This window comes from Drosophila sulfurigaster, chromosome 3 (assembly GCF_023558435.1).
Source record: "Drosophila sulfurigaster albostrigata strain 15112-1811.04 chromosome 3, ASM2355843v2, whole genome shotgun sequence".
In the NCBI taxonomy this organism is placed as follows: domain Eukaryota; kingdom Metazoa; phylum Arthropoda; class Insecta; order Diptera; family Drosophilidae; genus Drosophila; species Drosophila sulfurigaster.
In genome coordinates this window covers 54,776,859-54,799,734 of record NC_084883.1, presented here as the reverse complement: position 1 = coordinate 54,799,734, position 22,876 = coordinate 54,776,859, and the positions used below count along the sequence as shown (strand labels likewise).

Here is a 22,876-nt window from a genome sequence, read left to right as displayed (position 1 = left end):
GTTGAATTCAAAGCACTTGCGCTTTTTACCAACTCAATTTACGCTAATTACTGATTTTCGCCACCACGATAAAATGGTCTCCACTATCCCAAGAGATATCATACTCAACTCCAACTATAAATGTCCTCTATATAAATTGATATTGCCTGCAGTTGTGGAATGAGATGAAGATGGAGAAGGAGGAGCAGCAACAGCAACAGCGACAGCGACTCAACGTCAATGACAGCAACCGCTGCCCATCTGCAGCACATTTCCACAAGGCATGTGAATTTATATTGTCATTAGCTCTTTTTATGCAAAGGCGCTACCTAAATTTCATTATAAGTTCATCAATTCGCCGCAAAAGAGAAACAAAAATAATGAGAGCAAGTTTCTGTAGTGCGCATGCGCGCTCTTCAATTGTTGCTCTTCTTGCTGCTTTGACTAGCACTGACCTACAGCCATTGTTGTTGCGGATGCTGTTGTCCGAGTCTGAGAAAGTGCTTAATAGTTTGGTAGATAAAATGTAATAGAAATAATGTTGTCACAGTTTTATATTGGTCTCGTAATGTTTTCACTTCTTTTAAGTGTATAGTTACTAGAAACACTTTCAATATTAAGTAACTAGCAGCATAACACTGACCTGTAATTATTGTTGTTGCGGATATTGTTGTCCAAGACTGTGGAAGATACAAAATAGTAACAATAACGTTGACATGGAGTAGATTTTTATAAAATACAATTTAATATTTTATTGACGAATGATCTTCTTTTAAATTGTGTATTGATAATATCTTATCTTATCTTATCTTATCGTATCTTAAATGTTTGGTAGTAAACAATATTGCAACTTTTGTTGAGAACTCGCTCCAAGTCTGAGAAAGTGCTTGATAATTACGTTCACAGTAGATAAAAAGTATATTGTTATTCCTTTGTTGACATAGTGCCGATTTGGCACTCGGTATGCTTCCTTCAAATGTAAAATTATTACGTATAATAAATATTTATTTTAGTGTTTGATAACTAACAACACAGCACTGACCTATAGTCATAGTTATTGCGGATGCTGTTGCTGAAAGTAAAAGTAATAAAGTAATGACACAGATGCGATTTATTATCTAATACAATTTCACATTGTAATAATAATGCGCTCTTTAAAAATATAGGATTATTGATTATATTATTAAATAATTTGAAAGATTGAAGATTTACACTAAACAATAACAATTTTAATTGAGTATGGTGTCGTTTAAGTCTGAGAAAGGGTTTGATAGTTATATATTATACATTATAAAAAGTAAGACAAATTATATCGAAATAATTATTGTAATAGTGCTCTAACTGAGGAAGTGTTTGATAGTTAAATGTAAAGTTAAAATAACATTGTTTACAAATAGCCGATATTTATGTACATATACTATGTAGTTAAATGATATTAATTTTATAATTATTTTATGCAGCAACATTGCAGTTATAGTTTTAATTTTTCGTTTTGAATTGATTATATTTATTTTTTCGTTAATGTAATAAAAGCTTTTAATACCTTTTCTAAACTGAATTGAATTAGTTATATTTTGTTAAACTTAAGTTTTTGCTATTTGCATAATCTAATATCATTAAAAAGTTTTAGTTATCATTAATCCGCTAAATGTTCTTAGAATGCTAAAGTGTTTGATTTAATGCAAGAATAATAAGTTCACTTGGGGATTCAATTACTGATTACTAATTTGAAAATTATCATTATGTATTAAGATTGATTTGAATAAATTTCAATTAATATTTAATATTTTTAAATCATTATTGAATTCTCAAGGCACATTTCAGAAGCTCGGCAAGTTTTTCTCGATTTCCCAGCTGTAATCTAGATCTAGTAATTTGTTAGACCTAGAAAGAGCACAAGTGGCACACCAAGAGCAAGAGCGCAAGTTAAGAGAACTTTTTGTTTGCGGCGAATTGAGCACAGCTGGGTAATCGGCTGTGCCACACGAGGCGGCACAGTTGACGATGCCACAGCGAGGCACGAACAGAGGCAGCAACAACAAACCGAGCGACGAGCAACCGACAATCTAGAACCGACAACACGAGACCTCATCCTGATAATGGAGGAGGCAAAGGTTCGTCTGCCTGGACTGGCTGCCTGCCTCGTTGCCTCGCTGCCTCGCTGACTGACTGGCAAGTGCAAGGCCCAAAAATAAGTTTCAGTTTCAGTTTCAGTGCGACAACGACGGTGAACGCATGCGAGAGACAAACGCAGCGGGTGACACGTGCAGAAGCAGAAGCAAACGCAAAAGTTTTCGTCAACTAATCCTCATTTCCGATAACGTATTCGATAACAAAACAAAACAAGCCAAAATCTACAAACAAGTTAATCGAGTGCACAAAACAAAACAAAATCTATTGCACTTTGCGTACTCCATATGGATTAAGTGTGTGTAAGGTGTGTGTAAAACAAAAGTTGAGAGCAACTCGCAAAAAAAAAAAGCGAAGAACGTATGCGATGGAAAAAAGTGTCGAGTCGTAAATTTTGAACGTGTGAAAACGCAGGAAAAGCCTCATTGCCTCATTGCCGGCTTGGGCAGGAGATGAAATTGAATGGGCCCATTGTTTGTTGCCAATGTTGTTGCTATTGTTGTTGCTGTTGCTGTATTGTTGCCATTGCCATTGCCATTGCCATTTGCCGTTCCCGTTGCCTTTTGGGGCAGTTTAGTAAAACGTGCGACGCACGCGAATATTTTATGACATCGTTTCGAATTATATGCGATTTTTTTCTCGCTGCTCGCTGTTCGCTGCTTGCCGCGTGTTCGCAACTTGTTAGCAAATGGCAGGCGACAAAAGACGAAACTAATAAAATAAAAACAGCAAAACGCACAGAGAACAAATAAAAATGTGTTTACGCCTACACAACGTCTCGCCCTTATGCTATGCTGCCCACGCCCCCGCCCCTGCCTCTGCCTACGCCTCTCACTCTATAACTAGACTCCAATGCTGTGGCACTATGTTTCATTAGCAGGCAGCAAATTAAGTTGTTCTATATTTAGTTGAACGCGTTCACAAATGCTCAGAATAAATTAACAAATTAAAAACAGCAAAACAGAAAATAAAACAAACCAAAACCAAAGTCAATACAAAACAAGCTCATCATCGAGAGAATGAGAATGAGAACGGGAACGAGAGTGAGAGTGAGAGTGTACTTTATCGCCTTTGATCTTTGCCAGTGCTCGATAAATGGAATAACGCGTCAAAACAAATTGTCTACACAAATTGTCTTCGAACAGCAATATTTTGTAATTCAATATTTTCACAGCCCTCGCCGACTGAAAAGTGACAAAAATTAATAGAAAACACATAAAAAAATTAACACAAAAAATGTGCTGGGGTGGCATTTTTGTTTTTGTGCTCAGCTCAACGATCGCCAAGCAGCCAGCCAACAGTGCGTATGCGCATTGCGTAAACCAATGTGTTACACATACGTCACGTTGTACAAGGAAAAAAACCACAAAATAACTATTGTTGGAGCCAACGCGCAAAAAAAGAAGAGGGAAACTTTTGTCCTTGATTGTTGCACTAAGTAGTTGCAGACAAGCGAGAAAAGTTTTGCTCAGTTTTTCGACAAATAAGAGCTCACGTCAACAAAAGTCGCCAAAAAGAAAAACGCGCAACGGAAAATTCCGTTTTACCGTTCTTAGCAGCATTTAAGTCAGACCAAAAAAAAAAAAGAGGAGCATAAGCACTTGAGCTAGCAAATAAATACGAGTAGTTTAAGCTGAGAACAACCTTTCGAATTGGCATTTTATTTAAAATATATTTATAGAGTTTGCTTTGAATTGGCGAAATTGCGTTGAAGCTTTGCCAATTCCCAATTGCCATATGAAAAAGACAGAAGGCAGAGGCCATAATCATTAGCTTAAATGCAGGGAAAATCTGCGTAAATTGCTTTCAATTTAGCAAAACAAGCAAACAGAATGGATACTAAACTAAAGTAAGCACACAATGCTGTTGTATCAATAAAATATTCATGAACAATGCGAAGCAATGTCGCACAGGGAATCACTGAAACGCAGCATTGCGGAAATGGCCAAAACGATGATGAGCAGGGGTCGATAGGGGGACGAAGAAGGGTAACTGGGTATGTCATCTAATCACGGATACTAAGCATAATGGCAAGCGACGCCAAAGGGGGGCTGAGCTCAAGTGCTGAGCAACAAACTGCAGACGTTTACAATTACACCTACACACAGACAGCGCAGACAGGAGACAGAAGACAGCAAGAGAAGCAGCAGCTAAGTCAAGAGACAGCAGATAGATGGAGATATAGAGGAAGAGAGTGCGACAAGTGGACTTCAGTTGAGCTTTCAGTGCTTTAGGCAACAATTACCAAGCCACACACACACATACATACATAAACGGGATGACACCCACAGACACAAACACACACACATGTAGAGAAACAATACACAAAGAACTTGAGTGCGTTAACACTTTTGAGAGACACGAGAACGACGGCGATGTCCTGCCTGCCTCTGTCCTCTATCCTCTGCCTTCTGGCTGTCTTCCTGCTCGCTGCCTGCTGCCTGCCGTCTCTAATTCCATTACGGAAGCAACAGTGACAAGTGGCCCACACAGGGCGCCAAGGCTGAGCGGGCTAAGAAGCCTGCTGCTGATTGAAGCCCGGCAACCAGCAAAGGGTAGCGAAGCCTTCGTCTCTCCTTTGCTCCTTCGCTCCTTTAGCCTTGCCTTTGGCTGCTGTCAGTCATTGTACCTTTAAGTTGAGCCCTCTCAACCCGGGGCAGCACCATTTGCAGTTTGTAATTAGTTGGTGACACTGTTGCAAATTTGCAATTAATTAGCTTTTAATTAATTTTACACGCCTGCGACAAATTTGCGAGTACCCGAGTGAACACTCAACTCTGCTTAAGGAAGCAGAGTTTTGGTCCAAAAATAAAGAAACTTCTGGCTGCCATTGGCCAAATTGATTGATGTCCAACTGAGTGAAATGGAATACATAAAAATGACTGACAGCCTCAAGGATATGCCAAAGTTGTTGGCCAGACACTCAGACAGACAGACAGACGGACAGTTGCCGGGCGGGTTTCAGTTTTGAGGCGTGACAAGCCCCTGAGGCTGGGTCCCTAAACCCGAATAAGGAAAGAAAATAGATACACATATGTATGGAATAGAATTTTTATATATACAAATACATATTTGAGTATGTTTAAGCGGGCGGAGATTTATTTTTGGGTCTAATTTGTGGGCTGGGATCCCATCAATATTCCATAGACATGCGTGTCAGTCTGGGCTCATCAAATATGCTACACGGAAATTATAGTTAAAGTTTCTGTTAATCATACATCGCTTGGTTATCTTTTGCATGATAGATTTGTCTTGGTCAAATGGATACGTGGTAACACAGTTTAATTGATTTTTATTTTCCCTTTGCGGCCAGAGGTGTTTAAAACTAGAAGTGAGCAGGTTAACTTCGAAGGTTGCGTTCGGTTCACATGTCAAAGGGAGGGAGAATCCTTTTAGTTATTCCTTAAATATTTATAAATAAAAGGCAGTAGAGTTCTTAAAATATTGTGACTACATTTAGATTTAAAGCATTAATATAATTTATTTTTCATGATTGCTTTTTCTGTTTTTAATCTGGTCGTTAAAATGTTTTTCTAGGTGCTTTTTATTTTGATCAATTTATGGATTTCATTAACACAAATAGAAGGATAGAAAGCGAGGCTTATAAAAACAATGATAAATTTAATCAATTTAAGTTCGGAGCGCTGACAAAATCAATTTGGTCTGCAAAGACGAGGCAGCAAAAAGCATTGAAACTGTGCGGCAACAAAAAGCGGGGGCAACAAGGAATGGCAACGGCAACAGCAACGGCAAAAGTGGCATAAATAAAAGGCTAAAAGAAGGAAAACAAATAATATTTGGCCTAGAACGAAGACCGAACAATAACAACAGCAACAGCAGCAGCAGCAGTGACAGCCAGAAAGTGGCGAAAAAAGGTTAACAAACGAACGTTAAAAGATTAAAATGTCTGCCAATGGAATTAAGTGTTTTAAATGTCACGCCGAGTGTTTAATTCATTGAGAGGCTGTCGCTGTTGCTGTTTGTGTTTGTGTTGTGTTGTCTGTGCAATGCGCAATGAAAATATCATTTACAGTTACAGTTACAACACCACCATCGGAAAAAGTGCTAAAAAAAACTGCTAAAAGTGCAGCTATATAAAACACTTAAAGCAAATAAAGTGCAAATCGATAGCGCAAGTAAAGCAAAAAACACGGTAAAAAGTGAAAGTGATAAAGAGTGAAAAGGACAGAGAAAGAAAAGAGCGAAGGAGACAAAAAAGGAACTGAAAGGAGATTCGAGGCAATTGGCGCTCGGCGCCCAAACCACGCATCAAAATGTTGACCCTTTCGACGCTGCTCTGCTGCATGATGGGTAAGTCATAAGTCGGCACTTGAACATTGCCATAGACCCATTCACAAACACAGTATATATATATTTACTATATGTATCTATATCCTGTTTAAGCATGCATAAGATTATCAGCGATTGCAGGCGACAACGAGAACGACAAAGACAACGAACCCAAACGACCCCCAAAGTTATTTTTGTTTTTACAGCGCTGCGCGCTCAGCCCCCACAGCGAATCCTTTTAAAAACATTTGTGGCCCAGGCTGCGAAAATCCTGATTTATGTCTGCCTGCTGCGCTGTTGTTGCTGTTGTTGTTGCTGTTGTTGCTGGTCTCGTTGTCCTTGCCAGCGACATGGCCAATGCCAACCGCAGAGTGAAAAGAATGCACAAGAGCAGAGAGCAGAAAACAGTGGGACATGCAAACAAAAATGCGGTCGATCCGCCTCAGTTCGCTTCGGGCATATCGCATAACAGCAGCGCATTTGTTAGAGGGAAAAATGGGGATGTGAAGGGAGAGCGAAGGAAGAGCAGTGTGAGATTTGAACGTTGGTTGGATGTGCTGCACTTTAAATTTTTAAACGACAAAACACAAATTGCTGCGCGGCACATAATTATGCATAATTGAAAAGTGTAATTATGCCCACGACACGGCAGCGCGATTTTATGAGGCGCAACTTCAAGCTCAATCAAGCACAACAAGGAGCTGTATCAACAGCGGGAGTCGCAGCAAATGGATGCAGCAACACCGCCGGGTGGCAGCAACATCAAGAACACAGTAACAACAACAACAGCAACAACAGAAGCTTCAATGTTTATGACTCGCAGGTTCTTTTAATTGCTGCCAAAGCGGAGCCATGGCAAAGTGAAGCCATAGAAATAAAATCTACGAGGAGCTCTCGACTTTTAATTGAAGCCCTGCGATGCACAAACATTTGAAAGCATAAAGAAGTAAATCATTAGCTAGACTTGAAGATCCTTCTCTATGAATTAAGTAAGAGTAGTTTTCACGATCAATACTTTAATAAAAACTTTTGGGAAAAAGATGAAAGAGTGAATCATTAGATGGACTTGAGGGATATTTAATCAGACCTTAGAGAGATTAATCATATGTTTAGAAGTGGACGCCTTAACTGACATTTTTGTTATATAAATTCACTAAGTATTTCAAGTATTCGATTTGTAATATACTCACAACTCCAATGTCAACAAAAAGATTCGTTTTGGCAATCTCACTTACTTTCAACTCAGATTGAGACTATATCAAAGACTGATGCTGTTGAATCGTCTTATTATGACTTTAACTGTATTGTCATTCCAAACTTTATTAATATTTCAACTTGATTATTAGTTCTTTTATGTCTAACGAGTCTCGATATAATAGATTTTTACGACTAATTAGTCACTCTGTTTTAATTGCTTAGCTTATGTGAATAAATAATTGTAAGAGTAGAAATATTTTGACGATCAGCTATTTTAAGTGACTCTTCTAGGAAATGGAAGAAAGAATAATAAATTAGATAAACTTCTAAACAACTGAAATTTCTATAAAACAAATAAACTTACTGGACTGAAGCATTCTTCGATTTGCAATATAGTCCCAACACCAATGTCAACAAAAAAACTAAGTTTTGCAATCTCACTTGATTAAAATTTAGTATAGATGTGGATGAATCTTCTTCTACTTTGATTAACATTTCAACTTTATAATCAGCTATTTTATGTTTAAAGTATCCATATGTAGTGGATGGTATATTTCATGACTAATTAGTCACTCTATTTTTATTGTTCAGCTTAAGTGAATAAATAACTTACTTTTCGTGTCAGCCACATTAAGATTTTTTTTGCATTTTTTCTTTAGCTTAAATTTTGTTTTTATTTTGTTGATTCTATAACAATAAGTTGTTGCTTTTTTGGGTGTCGCTAAAACATCTTGCAAATGAGTAGACTAAGTTCGCATTGTCTTTAAGTATCTTGCTTCTTGGTTATTTATCAATCTCACTCTAGGAGTGTTTTTGTGTTGATTTTCTGACTAGATGATAGAGAGAAGTTTGTTGCTTTCCTTGTGTTCTCACTTAATTTAGAAGCGCTTTCTTCCTTATCGAATGCAAGTTTTTCTTCGTGCTTGGCTTTGTTTCGGTTTCTTTTCTGCGTGGCAACTTTTGTTTCGCTTTCAACGCTGTTTGAGCTGTGCCATGTGCCATGTGCCATGTGTTTTTATTGCATTAATTTTTATGGTCGCTTGCCTTTGTGGTGCTCAATGTTGTTGTTGCTGTTGCTTCAAGAGTTGTTGTTGCTTCTGCTGCTGCTTTTGTTTTACTTTGCGTATGCCCCAAAGTAATAAAGTGAATTGGTTTTCTCAAATAATTTCCATTTTAAATCCAGTCAGCAAATCCGCACAAGCTATGCCCCGCTGCCCCCCTCGCCCCCTCTCTCCAAGAGCGTTCCTCTTGGTCACACTTTGTGGCAGTTGCCCACGCGACGATTTTCTGTGTGTTGTTCGTTGTTTTTGTTGTGCGAAAAGTGGCTTCATTTTCTCGCATAAAATTGTTTTGTAAAGTTTGTTGAGATTTGTTTGGCGACAGCGACAGCATTTGCAATTGTTTTTGTTTTTCTTTTTTTCTCTCTTTTTCTGTACTTCTTCTTGTTGTATTCTTTTTTAGTTGCTTTCTCTCTGCTGTTTCTTATGCCAAATGCTATTTGCATTTGCTGCTGCGGCTGTGGCTGCTGTCAATGTCAACGAGGCCTCAAAATTTAATTGAAATTTAGTGTAAACACAATGACAGCCTGTCGATTATCCTGTGCACACAAAATACATATAGATTGTGTGTATTGTACATTTGCAAGTCGATATTTCCGCCTAATCCTTTCCGCGCACCTAAAATCCTGTCAACTTTGGCGAGAGCCTTTTCCATGTCAAAACCTCGCGCCCAAGGAAACACGCCAAACGTCTCACGCGTGTCACTGAAGTCAGTAAAGTTGTTGCCCTGCCTTTCCCCACTCTTCCTTCCCGCACTCTTAAGCCACCACACGATTCACTCAAACTTGACTGTCGGTGGCAACAACAACATTGTATCAAACCCAACACTCACATTCTGCTCACTGTTTGCAAGTAAACTCCAATTGTTTGCTTATTTGCTTTGTGCATATGGAAATGAAATGGTAAATAAGCGTTGAAAAAAGGGAAAGAAAAATTACGTTGACTTATCCAAATGTACATAAATGACAACACACCCACACACACATACAGAGAAGCATATAGAATCCTGCTTATGTGGAAACATATTCCAAGAATGGCAAATGCTGCCAAAGGCAGTCACAGCAACAACAGCAACAACAACAATAAAAAAGCTGTGATTCCGACTCGCTTCCCCCATTCAGCAATCCATCTCTGTCACTCTTCGGTAGCCAGAGGATGCAACAGTTTCTCGATCTGATATTTGTATCTCTTTTTTACACACACTACTTTCTTTGCAACGACCTCTGAACGTATTTTTTTGTTTTTTAGATGGGGTAAGCATATCTTAGGAAAATACTTTTGTTTATTATAAGTTAGGTGGGGAAATGTTATGCTCCTATTAACATAAGTTATTTTTATCGAATCAAAATTTATTATTTGCATTTAAATTGTCAATGTGCATTTGTTTATTTATCTAGAAACAATAATGGTCACAATTCTATTTACTTTGCATTCAAATTGTCATATTCAATTAAATTCAAATGCACATAATTTACGTTGCTTTTTATTATCATCGCTATTGTATTAAAAACTGTGTTTTTATTGTTGTTCAATTCATTTTATTCATTGTTTTTATTCATATCACGTTATCAAGTTTCATTTCCCTTTGCTAATTCAAAGCTTTAGCATTTTTTCATTCCTTTTATTAATTGCCAACCCGTTGATATCTGAAAATCCGATTGCCACTTTCCAGGACAACAGCGTTTAACCATTTTATGGCTTTTATTTTATTTTAGCCTCGCATTTCTTTCTTATCCCAGTTGTTTTTATTTGTTGCAACATTTTCAATTTCTCTGTTCATTACTTTATTTTGCTTATCGTGACACAAAAAAAAACGAGAAAACAAGAAGAAAGCAACGCATTCAAATAAACACAAAGAAGACATAACACAGTGGCAACAAAACAAACAACAACAACAGCAACGAAATGCCAAAGAAAAACGGGAGCACAAAAAAAAGGGGCATGAACAAATTGTTTACGGATGTGTTTGCGTCCTTTTTCTAATGTTTGTTGTTGCTGCTAGTGCTGTAGCTACTGCCACAGTTGCTGTTGCTGTTGCTGTTGCTGTCGTTGCCATTCCTAGAAGGAAGTAAATGGGAGCAGAAGAAGCAAACCCCAAAACGAAAAACGAAAAAGGATGTAACAAAAATTCATAACAAAGTACATTTCATGCCATTGCGAGCAAGTCGTTCATCCTGTTTGGTTTCTCTCTATGTGTGTGAGTTCTTTTTTATTGAATGCGTGTGTGTGTTTGTGTGTGTGAAGGAAATTCACTTGACTTTTGGCTACAATAGTTTTTTGCTCTTGCTGCTTTGTTGTTGTTGCTGTTGTTATTATGTATTATTGTTGATGCTGCTGAGGTTGGCTAAAGGCATAAATAAGCTCAGAGACTGCTGCAGTTGTCGCCGCTTGGCTGCTTGACTGCGTTTTGGCCCTGGCCAACAAAAATACAAAGATTCTGCCAGCAGCCAGCAGCCAGTAGGCAGGACACAGGACACACACTTACACTCACACACACGCATACACACATATACACATGTGTAAATTGTACTTATTTATGGCAATTTGTCGTAAGTGCTTGCCAGGAACAGTGCTTCCTTCTTTTATTTATTGGCAAATAACAGCTTCTGCTCTTATAACAATTTATCGAAAACAATAAAAGCAATGGAAATCGATATTAAGCAAAGCTAATTCCACTTTTCGATCCTGTCAAAATTCAATCGTTTAGCACACGTAACTTTTCATTTTCAGTTCGAGGCCAATAATTACTTTTTTATGTTCGTTTATATCTTATTGGTTTTTTTCTCTATCATAATTGATTTTGTGCAACAGCCTTAACATATTAACTGATTTTGAATCGGTCAAAAGTCAATCGATTTGCAAACATTAGTTTTGATTTTCAGTATTTAATTTTTTAATAATATATTTTTATATATTTCTACTAATATAATTCATAGAAAAAATCAAACCAATGCATATTGATAACTGTCTAAGCAAATGAATGTTTTTAAAGATAATTTGATGAGTAAATAGATCTCAAGTTTTAGTTAAACCAGTAAGAAAGATACAGTCGAGTGGGCTCGACTTTGAGATATTCATTTTGAGTAAAAGCAAAACAGTGCAGTAAGAATAACTTTGAATATACCAAATAATATTCCATTTAACTAAAATATGCCGAGTTCTTTACAATTAATAATCAATCTATTACCATAAGAAAAGGAAACTGCTTATTCGATACTGTCAAAATTCAATCGATTAGCACACATAACTTTTCATTTTCAGTTCGAGACCAATAATTACTTTTTTATGTTCGTTCATATCTTATTGGTTTTTTTCTCTATCGTAATTGCTTTTAAGCAATAGCCTTAACAAATTAACTGTTTTTGAAGCGGTCAAAAGTCAATTTGCTTTCATTTGATGAGTGAATAGATCTCAAGTTTTAGTTAAGCCAGTAAGAAAGGTACAATCGATTGAACTCGACTGTGAGATACCCGTTACCCATTTTGAGTAAAAGCAAAACAGTGTAGTAAGAAAACCTTAGAATATATAATATTATATATATAATATATAATATTCCATATTACTAAAGTATGTCGAGTTCTATATTTGGTATATCAATTAATATAATGAATCATTACCATAAGAAAATCAAACTGCTTTTTCGACACTGTCAAAATTCAATCGATTAGCAAAAACATTGTTTGATCTATAATTTCTTTTCACTAATTATATTTTGCAATTGCCGGCTGAGAACAGGCTAAACACAATCATTTTTAATCGATTATATCTCAAAACAATGAAACGCAAAATTGTTAAAATAAAAACTCAAATTCTTTTTTTCGACTTTTAAAAGCTGTCAAAATTGCATCGCTTAGCAAACGTTTGATCTTTGAATCTATTTTTAAATATTATTTTTTTTTCCCGCCACGTATTCAGTTCATCAGATCATCTATAAATAAGTCAGTGTTATTCGTCGCCTAATTGTTCCTCGCACACATTACCCAACATCAGCCTTTAATTTCCTTTGATGGCAGAGTTTCGCTTTCACTGACACACCGTCTGTATGTATGTGTGCGTATGTGTGTGTGTGGGTGTGTCACACGGCCAATTGTTGGCATAATTGCAGCCAAAGCTCATAATGGCCGCTGTCAGCCAACAAGCCATCGAATACAGCAACTATGGAGTTGGCCGCCAAAGCGTCCGAAGCGCTTTTAATCCCAGGTCGCATTCCCTGTCGCTTGGCTCGACCCTGGTTCGTTTTTATTATTCCGCTAAATTGATTTTGAATTTAGTTCAATGTTTATGGTCAAATGGTTGCGTTTTTGTGTCACCAGCCTTCGTGTGGAAATAACTACAAATTCTTGTACTCATCGGTATCTGTGTTGGGTTGGCATAGGAATACCCAACTGTCATCCCTTTGTCCCTCTTCTCGCTCCCGCGCACAAAGTTTTTTTTTGAGGCCAGTCAACTAGGTGCGGCAACAACTTTTGTTTTGTCTACCTTATAAATCATTTGTGCTTCGATGCGTAAGCGACAGCTCAGCCCCCTACTTAGAGAGAGAGATCCCAACTCCCCATTCTCCATCCCATCTCGAGTCAGGTTCAGCTTCATAAGGGATAAGCCGTTGGGGCCAAAAATAAATACCTTCTACGAGTATGCCCGAAACGAGGTAAAAATGAAAAGCGCCCGAGAGTAATCCCCAATCGATTTTCATGCTCATTCAATGAGTTTCCGGCCGCCATTTTGTGTGACTTAAAGGCGCCTTTTTTGCGGCAACCTTTTCTCTCAATGTTGAGCATTTTATTTTTTTGCATATTACTCATGCATATGCTTATGTTAGAAGAAGTAAAGTGAGTTTATACATTTTGTTCCGCTCACTTCTTCTTTTTTTCTTTCTTTTATTTATTTCATATCCATTAAGTTCAAAGCGAAATGTGTCAGAGAGTAGCAGTCTAATGTATTGGCTGGGTCTGGGACTCTGCCTGGGACTCTGAGGGTCTACCAGGGATGCGTGGCGGATAGCTCTCTGGGCACACATTGATTGCCTGCTTGCCAGCTTGCCTGGCTATGGTCTGATGTTATGGTCTTCTCTGCTGTGGTCTGCTCTGTTCTGCTCTGGTCTGATGGGGCGTCTGGTCTGATGGCTTCAGACTTGAAATTTCAATTACTCAAGCAAATGATAAATGAACATGTTGCCCGCAAATTTTCTCGCCTTTTGTCTGCCCCGCATCTGAGCATCCATTATGAAGACACACCGCAGAAATGCCGCCCACTAAGTGTGTGGGCGTGTCACTCACATACACACTCACACACATGTGTGTGCTAAAAAAAAGTGCAGCCTGTGGAAATGATTGCGAAAAACTTGCGCAACTTTTGCCAGGCCAACAGTTTGCTCTAACCAAATATGCAAAGCCTCTGTGGGGTCAACAATGTGTGGAAGCAGTACTAAGCGAAACGAAGAGAAGGAGAAGGAGAGGGAGCAGGAGTAGAAGAAGTGACGTTGGGACTTGTGAGCTGGAAGAGTGTTTAATGCTATTTGCTGGCAGAAGTTGTCGTGACTTTGCAGCTTTTAGTAGCCAGTTGAAGCAGCTGTTGGCAGCCAATTCTTTGCCTAGTCACGTTGGCATTCGCTTAATTAAGAGCTGAAATATGTGTGCGAGAGAGAGAGAGAGAGAGAGAGAGTCACCGCGTTGTATGCATGCTTTAAATTAACTTAATTAAGTGACGCATCTGGCATGTCAACTGGGCATTATACACTCGTATATATACTATATGAATGAAGTATGAACTCACTCACGACTCCACTCGTTAATCCACTCAAAAGTGTTGCGCACTCTTGCCGCTGAGTTTTCATTTCCGCTTTGCCAATTCACAGATAACTCGCCCTCTATGCACAGCAAGTAATCAATAGAAGAGGTGTTGCTTCGCCCTACAATACATCAATATGGCTTTGTGCGCCAGTCAGTCATTCAGTCATTCAGTCAGGCAGTCACTTCGCCACTATAAACATGCATCGACATCAACTTAATTGCATTTCATTCATTGCTAAGCAGCAGCAGCTGCTGCTCTTGCTTCTAGTGCCAAGGTGGCAATGGTGATTGGCATTGGAAATGGGAATGGGAATGGGAATGAGAATGTGAATGGGAAAAGGTAATGGGAATGGGAATATGAAAGGGAATGGGAGTGGGAAAGCGGGGGGCTGTGGCAAATGGTGTGAAGTTTCATTTCGCTTGAGTTCCATCCATCGATGCGGGTGTTAAAGAAAAGGCAAACAGCACAAAAAATAAAATACTACAAAAAAAAAGCGAAAAGAGAAAAACCACACACCAAACTGAAATGCAATGCCAAAGTAAGATGGAAGCAGATTGAAGGTTGGTGTGTTCTGGAATTCGAGGAGAAGTGAGAGACCGAGACCGAGACCAAGACCAAGAAGGAGGGAACGAGGCAGCCAACGGATGCCAGCAACACTCGGCAAACAATGGAAGCAATCGCTGAAAAAAGGGTTAAACACCAACATCACATTACGAATACGAAAAGTTCCTTTTTGTCTTTTTCATTTGTGTTCAAGTCAAGTTACTGTGTGGAACTTTGAGAATGTTGAATGACTTGCAAACAATTTGAAAGCGATAGTCGAAAACATAAAAAAAAACAAGAAGAACATTAACTTTGCATTTGCATATAAGCAACATGACTGCTGACTTTCATGACAAACAAACACATGTGTATACTGTCTATGTTAATAATTAAAGACAAAAATGTGATTTTTATAATGTATAAATTTAAATTTAATTTACATCATTCATTACACTTTTGTTCATCACAATTTAAATAGAATTTTATGAAAACTGAAAATAAAAACATGAAAGATAAACTATTTAATAGGAAAGTTCGGATTAACATTTTACCTTTTTGGATCATAAATTATAGAATTTCCTCTTACAATCAAAAGTACTACATATTAATTTTTTTGCATTAAAGTTGCGATTAACAGCGGACCCTTTTGGCTTATGCGTTATGCAATTTCCTATTCGTTTTCCCCACTCATTATGATTGTTTTCTCATTTCCTAAAATACCCAGCTTAACCCATTGTTGCCCTCACTTGCCACTTCACATCCAATTCAATCCATCCCGTTCTCGCTATTTGCTTCCTATTACTTCGCTTTTCACCCGCTTTCCTTTTGGCTTTCGGTGGCATTGCTGCAGCATAGCAGGGCAAAAATTGAGACGTCACCGACATTTTACCACACTGAGCGGAAATACTTCAGAGAGAGCGTTGGGAAGGCGAAGAAAAACGAGTAAAAAGTGGAAAGTTTTTTAATTGAATTGTATGCTGCAGAGCTTGAATTGCAAGCGCGGCTTTGCTTAGGGTTTGAGGTTTGAATTTGGATTTAGCACTGGGTTTGGAATTCAGTATTTTATATTTTTTTTTAGCCGCATTGTCCATGTTTCGGCTGTCAAGTGCGAGTTGCAGCTAAAGTTGTAGCATTTGGCACGTTTCACTTGTTATTTAGCTCCAGCTTCGTCTTCATTCTCCATTCCCATGCTCGGCTTCTCCATTTGGGGATGCCACATTCGCATTCGCTCGACTAAATGCGCGTGCTTAGATCCAAACAAGTAATGTAAACACTTACGACCACACAGCTGCTGCTAGCTGCCAGAATGGTCTGACTGGGATGTGGGATCTGGGATCCGGAATATGCCAAACATTGGTTGTGGTTGTTGCTTCGGGCTCTCGCTTCTGCTGCTGCTTATATATATTTTTTGTTGCCTGCCTCCCTTCGTGGCTTTTATTAACACAAATATTAATTTTTGCGGCACTGCATGTGGCAGTCGTCGTTGTTTACACTGCCGCTTCTCCTGCTCCTTGGCACGCCCTGCTCGTTTATGTTTTTTGTTGTTTGCGTGTATCTCATTAAAGTCAAAGGCGCCCAGCACGCACTTCAATTTGCATGAACAAAGCTTTGAGATGTCCCTTTCCTTTGTTGCCTCATCGCTTGTCGAATGGACACAACAACTTTTGCCTTGGCTTTGCCTTCACATTCGCCATTGCCTTTGTGCTATGGCTTTATTTTTTTGGCCATTCTCTGTATAACTTAACACTGGCAAGAAGCAGAGCAGCGCTGAGCAGCAAAATCTCATCATAAAACCGAATGCATTTGGGGAGGCCTTCTTGTTGCTTATCACCCGAGCAGCGGCAGCAACACTGAAAATAACGATGTCCATCAGCGACCAACAACAGGGAAAAAATGAAGAAAACTTTACAGTAACGACAAATGGCATGGTCATTGAAAGTAAGGGGGAGGGGGAGGTGGGGGATATGTACAGAGCATGCCAATCACACCTGACCCAATTCAGAGATGATTTCGCTGAGCAGCTGCTGCAAAGTAAGGCATCGATATTCGACTTGAGAGTGAAAGGAAGACGGCAAAAGGAAGAGCAGACATTAAAGCTTAGCCTAGAAGAAATGCACTTTCAAGAAAACATTTAAGTGCTGACAATGAGTGAGAGGAGAGCAAATGCAAAGCTTGATTAAAGCTTAGCCTAAAAGTATGCAAATAAAAAAAGTAACAGCTGCACTTGCTTCGACTTTCTCAAGTAGCTTAGCGAGAGTGTATAAACATGGTGTCATACACAAACGAAGACTTCCTCTCTAAATGTGTGCTCTTTTTATGTACAGTTTCTTATTGCTGCAAGGCCGTAGCTGGGCTTCATCTAGGAATTGCTCTTGGCACACAATTGCCGGAGAAATGTATTGTGCTGTGGCAGGCAGCTCGGCAATCTCAGCAGGCAGTCCTGCTCTTGGTTCTGGGCACCTCGTATGTATGGCTATGCGGCTTGTTGCACGCCTGACTGCCTCCTTGGTTGCATCCTTTTCGCTTTTTGCTGTTGCTGTTGCTTTGGCATTTGGCTGCAGGCAGCGTTTGAAACGCATTTTTGCCATTTTCCAACGCTGCAACGTTGGTTTTTGCCATGCGATTGCTCTGCAAATATTTTCTTAATTAGTTGGCACTGAGCTGCCAGCAAAACTTCACATTTTGCAGCCACTTTTCCCTCGAGTTGGCTGTTGCCCGCTGCTGACCAACTGTCAAGTGTGAAAAATTGCAACTCAAATTGTTGTACAAAATGGCTTTAAGAGCTCGTTAAAAGTCACGCAGCGAATTGTTTAATTTATGCGTACGTAAAACAGAAATTATATTAATTACGACTGCAATGAACAACAGCACGAACAAACATTGCAGCTGCACCAACGAGAGCAACAGCAACAGCAACAGAAATAGCAACAGTAATAACAACAACGATAACAACACGCACAAGTCGAGCGACCCTCAACTCTGACTTTCGACCAACTTTTTCCCCCAAGTGCGACATAAAAAAATGCATAAAATTTGCATGTCAAAAGTGCGTCGACGCCGTTCTCCATTCCCCATTCTCTCCATATTCCCGCAGCGATTCCAGCTGATCCCCAGGCTGTCCCTCTTCCCCCTCTGCCACTTCCTCTGCTCGTCAGCAGCATGTTGTTTGTTAAGCATTCTGGGGTTTTGACTTAACTACAAGCGCTAAAAATTTTGCAATCAACATAACAATTATGTGGCGAGCTTAGGGGAGTGAGAACGATTGTGCAGGGAAGTAGGGGAAACAGATTGTCAAATTGCTAAATGGAAACAAGTCACAGCACAGATTTGTCTTGTCTTGTATGCATACTAAAAAAAAGAAAGACGTCCCTCGTGCCGCATGTTTTAATAGTGCATTTAAAAATTTTTTAAAGCCCACGCAGCTAATTACGTGGGCTGTTTACTGTATACGATTCACAAACGATTCACGATTCACGATCCAACATTCACGATTCAGCATTCGTTCTTCTGCCACGGGGTGTTTAATGCCATCGCATAAATGTCGAAATGCTGCGGCTGTGGTGGCGGCTGTGGATGCGGCTGCCTTGCCACATGTTTGATTTTTATGTAGATACGAGATGGGAATTTTTGAAGGGATGGGAGAGAGAGGCGCATAATAGGGACTGCCTCATTGTCTCGTCTGGCTGCCTTCCGTCTAAACAAGATAAGCGCAATGTGAGCAACACGCACAGCAAATGTCAAAGCGTATTTAATGAGCACACTCTCTCTCTCGCTCCCTCTGTCGACCGCGAATGTTGTTGCGATTTTCTGCGAAAATCACAAAATCAGTTGGCAAGAAATCAGATTGTGGTTGGGGCGACGAGCAAACCGCGGCGGCGACAAGGCAACATCGACAATGTTGTGGCAAACGCTGATGTTGCGCCACAGTTTTTGTGTGTGGAAGGGGAAGCAATGGGTAGGGAAGAGAAGTGAAGCCATGTCGGCATGGCGACAACACAACGCACAACGAGCTGTAGATGAAGTTAAAGCCAAAACCCTAAGCATATGCCACGATGCGTGTCAACGTTTGACGACCGAGAAGACGCTGTTGTCGCTGCTGAATTCATATCGAGCGTGGCAGACACAGACATAGAAATATTTAGCGTAGAGTAGAGTAGAGTAGAGGAGACGCCACCGTTTGATGGGAGTCTATGCCAAGACGATGACAAGACAGCAACAAGGTGGCATAAACAATGTGCTCGGCCACATGCCAAGCGAAACAAATTGTTCAGGTTGGGACTCCGTCTGTCTCTCTCTCTTGGTTTCCCTTCCCTAAGGAATGTGTGTGAGGTCTTGGCTAGATAATGTCATCAGTACAATAGACAATATTTGTGAAATGCGACCTTGAACCGTTCTCCTTCTACTTAGACTTCGACTTCGACTGAGGGAAAAGCAAATTAGTGGGTTGATGAAAATGTATTTACCTGCTGTAATGGAATCCCATAAAACAATGCGAAATGCTTCTTAACATGCACACACACACACATACACACAACAACAAATAGACTAAGCAAACACACTCACACTCACACTCTGTCGATTACATACCACATTTTATTGCGCCCAGAGAACAAACGAGTTTCATAACTTTTTTATTCATGGCCAAAATTCGTTTGTCTCTAGATATTTTGTGGGCTACTCGCACTCGCACTCAAGAGCACATTTCGCTTAACCACAAGACTTTTCATTAGTGCAAGTGCTGCACACACTCGCCACACACACACACACACACTTAGGCAAATACACACAAGACATGGGCATTCTGCACGCGTTGCGAGCATTGCAGAACGTGCCAAAAAGCATTGCATAAGCGCAGGCGGACGACATGGCAAAATAAATAAGGTAAAGAGGATGGCGAGCACAATATTTTCCTTTCCTTTCCTTTTTTTATTTTTGTTGCTGCATCCCAGAACGACAAACAAATCTCAGCTATTGTTGACTTGAATTGACAGCAAAAGCAAGAGAGAGAAGACTAAATACTCTTACAGCCAATTTCATTGCATTTTTGTGAACATAATCAAATTAGTTGCATTTAACTTTGCGAATAAATAAGTTCCTTATTTGCAGCTGAGAAAGTAAGAAGTAAACTTCTGGAATATTAGTTTAGTATGCGCGAATGTGAATTGCTTGATTTAGAAGTAGAATTTCTAATTTTAAAGATTTAATGTTTTTAAAATGTTGTCGATATTTCAAACATTATCGAGAGATATTTGAGAATCATTTATCTGCTAGAATTGTTTTTCTAAGAACTATGTTATAGTTATATTATCTGAAATGTACGAAGATTCTTTTATATAATATTCTGTCTGTGCTTCCTTCTTCTCTTGGAAACAAATGCAGCTGAGAGGAATACTCCTGGGGTAGAGTATCGAAATAAATGTGGGCAACACACACGCAACAACAGAGTTGCCTGACATTGGAATTGCAATGCGTTTAGCAATCAACTCACGAGTCTGCAGTAGAAGTCGCTGTGGCAGACGTTATCCCAGACCCTGTTACCATCACAGTGACTCGCTTTCTCCCATTCTCTCCCTCTCTCTCACTGCTGTCGAAGTGCTGTCGCTTAGCATTGCGCATACGCCGCGTTGCACATGTCGACTGCAACCAGTTGGCAAGCATCTATGGGGCGTGTGTTAATAATGCGTGACATAAACTGAAGCTCAGAAGCAGTTTCTCAGTTGGCTGACTGCTCGATGCGACATGGACATGGGACATGGAAGTGAACGTGGACGTGGACGTGACAAAACGAATTGAGTTGAGCATTTTAAGTGACAGGACGCAACCGAATGTCGAATGCTAAAGTTGAAGAAATGCGAGTTGAGATTGCGACATTGTCATTGTTTTATTGACATCCCAATGCGCAGAAAATATAGTCACACACACACATGTGTACTCGATGTTTACGCCTCGCTGCCTTTTTACATGCATAACATTTAAATTTGTTGCCTTTAAAATATGCAAATAAATGTTCAAGGAAGAAGCCAAACAAATTCCTCTCTTTTACTTGTGTATAATGCGGGCTTGTGAATGTGTGAGAATTTCAATTTCCGCCTTCGCTCACAAACACACACACACACACACAGACTGACAGCACTTACAGTGATAGAGAGAAGTATGTGTATACTAAGCACACTGCCAATTGCCGCCAATCAAAAGAAAACCAAAGTCGAAGGACGCTACGCTGCTGGCAACGCGTTGCTGATTTTTGAGGAAATTAAATGAAATTGATTTTAACCCCAAGTGTGAGAGTTCGCCACTCAGTTTGTGTATGTTTCTCTCTCTCTTTCTCTGTGTGAGTGTGTTTGTGTGAGTGTTTGTGTATGTGTTATATCCGTTGGGGCATGCAAAATTACTTTGTGTATATATTTTATTTTACTATTTAAATATGCGAATAAAATGTTAAATTGAAATTGACATTCAAAGCAATCACAAGAGAGATACACTGATACAGCCGGAGGGAGATAGAAAGCGAGAGAGAGGGAGAAAGAGATAAAGAGAGCAAGCGGAACTTGGTCAGAAGCTGCATTTAAGCTGCTGTCCTTTGCAGCGCTTAATCCCTTTAAAAATAATTACAAACTGCAATTATTAGCCCTGAATGGGGGAGGACGATATAGAAAACGCGATGCCAAAGCAAATCCAATTAAGTGAAAAGCAAGTGTAAGCCGAAGATTTTCCTCTCTCTCCTCTTTTTTCTTCTCTTCCCTTAGCTGCTGTTCAGTTAATGCGCGCTAAATGCCAAGAACTTTGCCAGGGAAATTGCAGTTTGCTGCCACTGACACGTCTTGCACCTGCTGACGATATTTCCAAGAATCTCTCACTCTCTTTTTATCTCTCTCATAACTTTTCCTTTTTTTTTTTTTTGTTTTGGCCAACTTTGCATTTTTATTTTATTTGCTGCTCGACAATAAAGCATGAAATTAAATTGGCTACAGCAATAATAATAATAACACAGCCAACAATGACATGGAGGAGTATCTAAGGCATCTTTGTCCATAGACTCGATGCTGTAAGTAGCTTTTGCTCTTTGTTATTGCTGTCGTCAGAGCAGCTGGAACAGCTGGTTCGACTAAAACTTGCTGGCAGACAGAAAGACAGATTGGTCGCATGGACAGACAGGCTTCTCGAATTGGTCTTTGGTGTGGCGCACTTTTACCTGATGCTCTGCTTGTCTACTGTTCTCTCTGTATTGTCCTTGCTGCTCCTTTGCTGTTGCTTCAGGCTCAACGAAGGCAGAAAGAGCAATGCGAGGGAGGCTTAAGTCAATTTGAATTGTCCAAAATATATAAGTTATTAAAATACAAACATTTATATAAACATTCGTTATTTCTGATTTCATATTTTTTAAAGTTAATTATTTTCCTTGGAAAATTATTTCTGTTTTATTCAATTTTTTATGGTTTATTTATATTTTATTAATGTTGAATACAAAGTTAAATTTCTTTATTTCACTCTCAAGTTAAAGACTAATTTAAAAAAAATATTTCACAAGTATTAAGTCACATTTTTATATTCTCAATGATAACTCTTCAAGCTGCCCTCGCTTACAGTGTGAGCTTGAAAACATTGCGGCATGTAATGAAAGTGAAAAACTGTTGCAGGTGAATGTCCATTCGGTCCTTGTAGTCGGGCAAAAACTATTTCAATTGAGGTTGAAAATGAACGACAAGGACACGGCGGCATTTTCATTTCTCTTCCAACCATTACAACTTTTCTTTTTTTGCCTCCCTTTGTGTGTGTGTGTGTGTGTGTGTGTGTATGAATTGCAGCAGAGATTCACAGAGAATTCATTCCTTCTTTCTTTTTGCTGTGTGTTTGCTGTTTAAATTGCAGCATGAAAAGAATTTTTGCGT

At 39.2% G+C, this 22,876-nt stretch overlaps 1 protein-coding gene across 5 annotated transcripts in view; it reads left to right on the top strand.

The window, feature by feature from the left end:
* The first annotated feature begins 2,181 nt into the window (after nt 1–2,181).
* LOC133842102 (zwei Ig domain protein zig-8) overlaps nt 2,182–22,876 on the top strand; it is a 42,985-nt gene continuing 22,290 nt past the window's right edge. For 3 of the 5 annotated variants that reach the window (XR_009894356.1, XM_062275025.1, XM_062275021.1), the window contains exons 1-2: nt 5,301–5,380; nt 5,647–6,420. Coding sequence is in view for 4 of the 5 variants with exons in the window: in XM_062275025.1 (XP_062131009.1) it covers nt 6,384–6,420 (37 nt within the window). In the remaining variant the exon portion in view is untranslated. Of the gene's footprint in view, nt 2,417–3,426; nt 3,959–5,300; nt 5,381–5,646; nt 6,421–22,876 lie in introns of those variants that run through there. The other 2 variants (XM_062275023.1, XM_062275022.1) reach the window with 2 other exon arrangements.